General features: G+C 40.1%; 2 protein-coding genes across 2 annotated transcripts; one reads left to right on the top strand and one right to left on the bottom strand.

Moving 5' to 3' along the window:
- Nucleotides 1-1,185: 1,185 nt before the first annotated feature.
- On the top strand, nucleotides 1,186-3,657 carry LOC129584733 (uncharacterized). Its single transcript, XM_055477040.1, has 6 exons — nucleotides 1,186-1,194; nucleotides 1,281-1,479; nucleotides 1,590-1,728; nucleotides 1,814-1,953; nucleotides 2,151-2,328; nucleotides 2,449-3,657. The coding sequence occupies exons 1-6, from the start codon at nucleotides 1,188-1,190 to the stop codon at nucleotides 3,370-3,372; spliced, it is 1,587 nt and encodes a 528-aa protein (XP_055333015.1). The 5' UTR covers nucleotides 1,186-1,187; the 3' UTR covers nucleotides 3,373-3,657.
- Nucleotides 3,658-3,821: 164 nt separating this feature from the next.
- Nucleotides 3,822-8,673, bottom strand: LOC129584718 (thyrotropin-releasing hormone receptor-like). The gene is made up of 5 exons (XM_055477016.1): nucleotides 8,334-8,673; nucleotides 6,513-6,670; nucleotides 5,762-6,227; nucleotides 4,863-5,118; nucleotides 3,822-4,354 (listed from the first exon to the last, which is right to left on the bottom strand). The coding sequence occupies exons 1-5, from the start codon at nucleotides 8,544-8,546 to the stop codon at nucleotides 3,972-3,974; spliced, it is 1,476 nt and encodes a 491-aa protein (XP_055332991.1). The 5' UTR covers nucleotides 8,547-8,673; the 3' UTR covers nucleotides 3,822-3,971.
- Nucleotides 8,674-8,936: the final 263 nt, after the last annotated feature.

Genomic DNA, 8,936 nt, shown 5'->3' on the forward strand with positions numbered 1-8,936 from the left:
ATCTGAAGCGAGTAAATCTAGCGCGCATCGGCACAGCCGCACAATTCGGTTTTTCGCTAGCAAAAGGACTTTTCGAAAACCGTATCCGGTGGCTTTTGTTACTTCATTAAAAAAAACCAGTTAATGTAATCACTGCGATGTAGACATGTACATAGTCTTTTATAAAAGTTAACTGTAAAAGGTTTTGAATTTTAATTATCATTAATGCGTACATTCTGCAATGCATACGTTCATAAAATTTTTAGTTTAGTAAGTGCCACTGTTCCTGCCTGTGCTGGTGGTCCTATTACATACACTATGACATGTGTTTACATATTTCGATAAGTGTTATTTTTAAAATGATGTAGTATCTTAATTATGGGCTGCGTCAGTTAATAATTATTAAATTAGTGATTACAGCGTTTGTTTATACGTGTAATTTTCATGGACTTTTTTATGCGCTAGCAGCGCTGAAAATCTGTTTTTGCTTGGATCTTCACAACATATTCTCTGACAAAGAGATCTGTTTGTAGCTTTGCAAAAGGAACATCTTCCGTATACGAAAACTTTTCTATAATTATCTCGATCGTATTTCCCGGCACACCAAAGGTTTGAGCAAGCACCGCTAGTATTTAGTTTAAAGGACCAACTCTCTTTTCGATGTGTGTTTATACCTGTAGAAGGTATGCGTGTTGCATTTGTGGACAATGTGTTTCTGTATACTTCTATATTACTTTGCTTGCAGTTAAGTATCTCCTTAAATTCAAACGGTACGATAAAGCGCTGTCAGTCGGACCGCACAAAGTGAATCTAATTGGATATCGCTCGAAAAGCCATGCAGTTGTTGTACTGTTGACTCGGACTTTTCTTCAGCACAATTGTCAAATTTACTAGATGTATTAAATGAAGACAGAATAGGGAAAATTAAAGTAAGATAGACCTTTAATGGTTTGCTTGCAGGCTAAAAGCCGAATAGAGCACACTCAATGAAATGGTAATAGGCAACAACTGACAGTTGTGAGTGTCAAAGATTGTCAGCACATTTACAACCAGTGTCAATAAATTTGTTTCGCAGAAAAACACGCGAAATTTATCCTTAATATTTTATAATAATTATTTTTCGTGAAGTACTTGTAGTTTTGCATTTAAGATTGCGACTACTATTTTTTCGTTGTTGTTGTTTTCTTTTATTTGTAGAATCTGGCTTGATGTACGGTACGAACGCGGTAAACTCGTATATACTGGATGAGTTTGTTTGGATATTCACAATAGAACATTAAAAATCTTATGGTATTCCGCAGTCGCCGTTACAATGCCTACGCTTCCAGCAGTCAGGAAAGTTGTCGTTATTGGTGCCGGTGCATCATGCTTATGCGCACTGCGCCATTTTTCCGCGGATCCCAATTATGATGTGGTCGCATACGAAGCCGCTTCGACGCTTGGCGGAATCTGGAATTATATATCAGCTCCAAGCACACATTCGCTAAAACCAATCCTCAAGTATGAATACTTTCATTAGAAAGCTCTTCTGCATTGCCACTAATCGACAATTAAAGGTCCCCAGTTCTGAAGACCACGAACACTGAAAAGTAATACTTTTTGGTCGGCAGAAATCACCCTTCGACTGACTCAACACCGTTTGCAGAGTCGTTCGGTCCTTTGGCGATTACAACCATTGTTTCCCGCGAAAATATGTCGGGATACCTAAATGATTACGCTGCCCACTATGATTTGATGCAGTATTTCAAGGTAATAGTTTTCAAGGTTTTGACCCAAAGGAAATTATTGTATGAGTTCAGTAAAATGCTGACCGTAAGCTTGATACGGTTTACAGTTTCGGCATCAGATTTTAAGCCTGAATCCACTGAACAATGAAAACCATCCACATAAACCGCAGTTCATGGTTACTGTCGTGGATTTGGAAACGGAAATATCAGAAGAAATCATTGCCGATATTGTACTCTTGTGCACTGGGTAAAAATAATACTTAATATAAATTACGGCGGTCATCTTTGAAACATTAATCACATTTTATTTTACTGCATAATAACTATACACTTGCATATTAAGTATGGTAATGACAGTATACTGAGTATACTTATATTCAAACTTTTGTTATGCTGACTTTTACTTACCCATCAAACCCGCTTGGTTTCCATGTTGCAATTTAGTCACGACACGAAGCCTTATCAGCCTTCACTGCATAACATCGATGCCTTCCAAGGAATTGTTACACACAGTAGCGAATATTCCGGACCGGAAACGTACAAAAACCTTCGGGTTGTTGTAATGGGGCATACGTCCATAGCCAATGAAATTGTTTGTGAACTTCTGTCGGTTACGAAGAAGGTGAGTTAATAATTTTCCATTTATCACTAGATGAATATTTCTCGCCATTGCGCAAAGAGTACTAGCGGACAATACATTCTCTGTTGCTTGCATTTACAAAATTTTTTCGTACATTCCTAGGTAATCTTTGTTCCTGTGCCCCAAGCGCAAGATGAACACTATTATTCTCCCGGTGGATTCTCGTTTGACTTCGATAAATTTCTCACCGACACCATGCCCGGAAAAGTGCTCAGTTGTCTGCTTGAATCAGTCAAAAGCTTTTGCTGTTCAACATCCACAACGCAGCAATTTGATGTACCGGAGATGTTCACCGAAATCTTACAGACACACTCCATTGTGACCTTTAAGGAAGAGTCTGTGGTGTTGCCCAATGGAAAGAACGAGCGTATTGACGCGGTCATCCTGGCTACCGGGTTCGACTATGACTTTCCCTTTTTAACACCCGAATGCCAAACGGAAGTGTCACCCGGACGAGTTAGTCCGCTGTACCGGCAGCTGATCCACAGCCGGCTGCACACCTTGGCCTTTGTTGGCTTGCATAATGTGGTGCCGTATCTAGTGACCGGCACCGAAATGCAAATTCGCTTTTACAAAGCTTTTCTGGATGGGAAGATTACTCTGCCTTCCGTGGATGAAATGCTAGAAGCTGACACCGCTGAGGAATACTGTAAGCTATACTGGGCGCATAAAATGGTGAAGCAGGTGTGGCCGTATACGGTGGCGCCCACGTGTGCGGCTGCCGGTGAAAGTGATAGTAAAGCGGACAGTGGCGAGGAGACTACGCCTCGGCGCACCGAAAACACTCTGACCGTCGAGGCGTGCAGCATTTCACCGGACCGGATTTCGCAGCAGTTTTCCTCGTCGTTAGTGAGACGGATTTCGCCCTTACCGGGAAAATTGAATAAGGAGATCAAACGGCGGAGTTCGGCAAAAATTGTGCAGTTCAAAGTCGGGGATAAAGTATTACGCAAGTCGCTCAGCTTTTCTGGTTCGATCGCGGGATCACCTAATTGCACGGAAGATCAGGAAGGATTGTCGGGATGATAAGGAAATCTAATTACATTTCTAATTCGTGGAAAACACAAATTACCAAGCATTGACCAGTTTTTACTGTGCCAGTAGTCGTACCATAGCATGTAACATCCCATGTATTCCAACTCGTTTAAATCTGCAGTTGCTGTTGTGTTATGTAATAATTATTTCTTCGAGTCCATTCAGTTTGCGGTAGTAGCCTGCGGCGCACTTGAGTACGCAATACTGACATCTCGTGATGGCAAACTATATGGTTTGCATATTATTATTAAGTTGGCGCGCAGTTATAGTATATGCAACGCGGGAACGGTAATCGTGTTTCAAATTAAAACATTTTTGTTTTGTGCGTGCATCAAACCGACCTGTTCCTCAAAATCTCTTTAAATACTCCTTAATAAACTATTCTGCTGCTTAACCGAAGTTACTATTTATAAAAACGTCCATTATTTTGGTGCTCCTCCTTGGTCGTGAGATCGAGCGGCTCGGGTTGCAAAACCATGTTTATCTGCATTGCATAATGCGCACAGTGGTGACCTTTTCACCAGTCAACTTTACCGGCGCATTCACATATCATTCATTAATTATGAATCTTTCCAACAAATTTTTCCACTTCAGACAGAGTTAAACAAGTTCGATGGTGTATAAACGTTCGGCGTGAGAAGCTGCACCGACGACGGTCGCGAATCTCTTTCGGAGACTTGCATTTCAATATGCGCATTAGAACTAGCCATCGACGAGTATGCACTGGACGCGAATAAATTCCGATCCGAGCTGGATCGTCTGGTACTTAGAAGACTAAGTCCTTCGCCGTTGCAGTGCTTTATACGCTTCGGCGCCATGGCTATGGATGTGGAATCCAGCGACACGGCGGATGCACAACGCTGTATATTGGGATACATCGATCCGCGCGGAGAGGCGGCATAAGTCGACGCCGTGGTGATCGTCAGAGCCGGCACGGATGATCTTGTCCATGTAATCTCAGCTGGATTAAGTGCTGATAAATAATGCTTTAATTAATAAGAGACACGTGCTACTCTAAAGTAGTATTTTATAATGTTAACGGTTCAGAAAATTTTAGTTACTTATAGGTCTCTGTTGTGTTCAGGTCGTTGTGCAACTTCCATAACATACTGAGCTGATTGTCAGACACGTGCTTATATTAGCATTTATAAATAACACATATTACTCAAAGCGTAAAATTAGTTAGAGAACAATAAACTGCGAAATGAACAGTTCAAAGACAGTTTAGCCAGGCACCAAAATAAGTATTACGATCGAATTTTCCCTGATAACTAGCGCTTACATGTATATTTGAATGATGCGCGTTAAATTCCCTAATGGTAAAATATGCGAAGCAACGCTATTTTGGTAAAACAAAAAGGAAAATTCTCCATGGTATTTGATTTGATTTCTATATTGCGTGAAAATTTCTTAATCGTTTAACGCATATCGAGATGGACACAAGGTTACAAGCCAACCGAAAACGCTTTTTGTTTGCTTACATGTGTTCCCAAGCTTTCTCCTCCAGTTGCGACAAAAGAAAATGTGGTAAACAAATGCTTTACGGAATCTCTTGCTCATGGCGTTGTACATTATGGGATTGATCGCTGAATTGACAAATATGGCGCTCTTGGCAAACAGCAGATACCATAGGTTCAGCCACGGCTTCTCCACTAAAGAGTTGTACACCAATAATCCTCGATAAGGAAGCCACAAAATGGCAAATAAACCCACGACAACCGATAGCATCCTTACAACCTAAGGATTCAAAAGACGCGTAAGTTAAAGCTGAAGGGGATCATAGTTTAACTCGTGCACAATTAAAGTGCGAAGGTATTTTATTCTATAGGCTATTGTGTGCATCAGTTAAATCCCTTTACGGAGGCAACGTTACAAGATTTACGATTTATGGGAAAACATGCGAGCTACTCTCTGTACACACAGAAAATATTATGGATGAAGGGCGTGGTAATTCATATTACCTACATGGTCCTATTTAAAATAAAACACGCAATATATCAGAAGCTTTATATCAAAATGTATATATATAGGTACATGTAGAAGAAGGACGTACTCTTAATTGTTTAAATTTATTATTGCTAAAGTAATCATTAGATTTAGTAACAATCTGAGTCAATGATAGCTGACGCTAATTAACTGCATGACATCATTATTTCTACGCAGCTGCAGCACCAATGATACAATATTAATTTGATATAGTATATGCAACGCGATCCATATCTTGCCATTTAAGCGATTCCATTATATGGTGTTCCTTTATGACAGGGTTTTCTTCCAGTCATTTTGCGGACAGGGGTGCACGCGTAAACGTGATGTCACTAATGCCCGTGCAGAATATCAAAAGCCGAATCCTTCTGGCACTTTATAGTCGTGTACATACCTGGACGATTTGTTTGTCTTGATCCACCAGTTGGCCCCGACAACTGTGCTTGCGCAGCATTTCCGGTGGACCGTTACCGGCATGCAACGCCTTAATGTTACCACTGGAGCTCTGCGGTGTTGACGCATTGGACATTGGTAACTGGCTGCGACGTAAAGTGATGCCGATTTTAGCGTACAGTGCGACGGATACCAGCAGCGGAAGGACGTAAAATAACAATAAATCCGCCACAAAAAAATAAAAATATGGATCACGTTGTAGGCGGAATTCACAGCGCTCAATGGGTGGACGGCCTCTCACGGGGACCAGTGTCGTTTTCGTTAATCCCAACCACGGTGAACAGTATATCACAGCGAACACCCATGTGCCGATGATAATCTTTTGAGCTCTTCCAACTGAGCAGACTTTCTGCGCTAAGAGCGGTTTGCAAATCCCGATGTACCGTTCGATGGTAAAGCACAAAATGCTGCAGAACACACCAATAAGTAATTAGACCAAAAAGAAAGCAGTGTTATTGGTCATCTTTTATCTGGAAAAGCAAAATTTCTTGTTCGTAAGGTACAATATTTAATAAGTGACTTTAGTATCATACGGGCATCATCATAACTAATAATTTTAATTATCGTAAGAAACTATAAATATATACAAGAAAGGCGGTAAGTGCAATGGGTGTTCAATTTTCGTAGGATTACTAGTTGTATCGGCTAACGAGATCATTGAATGTTTCCGGATCCGGGTCAAAACACCATACCTAGTGCTGCTGGCGTTTATGCCGAGAAAATTTCCAAAAATCAACAAAGAACATCCGGCGTGTCCCAAGATCCATTGCCTGGCGTACAAATGATAGGACACAATGGCTTCCGGAATCGCCGAACAGAGCACGAGAAGATCGGCAACAGCTAGAGATACCTGTGAATACATCAAGGATGTGGATGATAAAATTTTACCGATTCCGCACGCATGCAGCCACGTAGGTAGAAGTACAATTACGAGTATATCTATAATATCTTCGGCTCTGTGCATACTTCGGTATCACAGTTGCAGTATCCAAGCGCCTTAGATGCAGTAGAAATCACTTTTTAACCGTCTAATAAAGTTTGGGTAAGCGAATGCTAAATCTGTTAATACCGTCGTGTCGCCCGGTTTCACCGGTAATAATTATGTAGATACTATATACTACGGCCTCTAGCAAACGATTTTACCTACAGCGTTCGATTGCAAATAATTTTATGTTGTTTAGTTTAAAAGTGATTAGAGGCGATTGCAGTGATGACTACACTGGGGGTATTCTTTGATGTAACTAAATAACAAATTTTAAAAAAATTGATTGATGTATCTCTTTCAAACGCGCTATGGTTTTGCCAGTATTAAATTTTGTATTCGTCAGCACTGCTGCAAACGTGGTTTAATTCATCTCTATGCACCATTCAACATTCTTAGGAGACTAAACGGATCCCGGTTCTAATATTTTCGATATTTTTAGGTATCGACAAATGAACGCATTTTGTTCCTTAGCTTGGACGTAACTGCGAGACTATCTTGGATTCCATTCAAATATTCCCTTTGTACCAGTCTATCATTACAAGCTTCTTCCTTTAATATTAACGTATAGTTTATCCATTTCTTTCTTTTTTCTTAACTCTTTTCTAATTAGTAATCTGACCATCCCTACCCTTTTCTGGTTGCTTGCCTTGAATTTCAGGCTGTATTTAAAAATTCTTTTTGTGCTTCTTAACGAGGTTCACAAGTCATAGATACACACCGATGCGTGTCGGGTACGCCTACTGCAACATCGAATCAGTATTACGCGTATATTATGAATATTGATGAAACATAATTGTATCGTTCAATTTACGGTCGAAATGAAAGTATAATTGGGTTCGGTTGAAGTAATTTCAAATGGTATGCGTAAAAACCTCTGATCGGTCTGAAATCTTGAGCTGTATAGTCGGTGATGAATGAAGATATCGTATAATTATGAATGCAAATGTGACTTTTCATGGACAAATCGTATTTAGTATAATGAAAGTGCAGCACCGTTATTGCGTAATTTTGGTGAAACGTCCATTTATTTAACGTTCTCCTATGCACGCTGGATTACGTCCATATGTCCTGAAAACGCTTATTCGATTATGCGGGATAACAGTCCGGATTTGGTGAACTTTATACTACGTCCAACGGTTCAATTTTGAATGCTATTTCATAATGTAATTTGAATCAGTTCTGCTCCAATGAATAGCTGACACAATATTAATATCCGAACGTATATCTCAAGTTTAACTGAACAGCCACTGGAATATCGTATGTATTCGTGCCTATATTGAGTACAATATTTCTGTTACCGGTCCGGAAGTGCACTCAATTTATATTTTTGCTATTATATTCATTTCGGCATCTATTGCACTGGTAATTTGCACATGGTAATTACCCATATATACGCCCAGCTTTCAAAAATATTTTCTTTGGAATTCTTCTGCTAAAAATTATTGCTTAAAATATTTACACAAGAATAGAACTACACATAATACAGTTTTACATAATATTATGTATAAATAGCAATCAGATAACGTACCAAGTAGCAATAAGTCGGCGTGTGCAGTGCACGAGTTTTCCTTACCACCACCACGACAGCAATATTCCCAAAGACACCGATAATAAATATGATAGCGTGCACTGTGGTTGCAACAATGCGGTAATCAAGAGGGAAACGCTGCGGTGTTATTCCCACAAACGATGTACGGTTGGTGAAATTTCCTTTGGTCCATACTTCTTCCGAGGATGACATTTCTTCAGGTCAGGAAAACGGTGTCTCGGTCAGAATCGTTACATGAACATATGCTTTATGGTTTATATATCAAGGCAGTTTAAAGATGAACAGAAAAAACGAGATTCTTGGCAGGACTCTTAGACATTATAAGTGCCAGTGCACGCACTGGTTGGACATCATAATAACCAATCCCGGAAGGACGTGTGTTCGTAGACGACGCACATTTGCCTTTCCCAACCTCCCTCTTTTTCCCTTGTATTAAGCTTTTCTTGCCCAAGGCCAGTTGATTGACAGCTTAATCCCAAGCGCTCATTTTCTAAACTGTAAATTTTCTTGTTAAGGTAATCCGTCCTTCCCGGCATGATGGAAATGCATATACACGGTAGGGGTAACAGCTTCCGTCATCTG

Source organism: Paramacrobiotus metropolitanus, unplaced genomic scaffold (assembly GCF_019649055.1).
Source record: "Paramacrobiotus metropolitanus isolate TYO unplaced genomic scaffold, Prichtersi_v1.0 Parri_scaffold0000014, whole genome shotgun sequence".
NCBI lineage: Eukaryota > Metazoa > Tardigrada > Eutardigrada > Parachela > Macrobiotidae > Paramacrobiotus > Paramacrobiotus metropolitanus.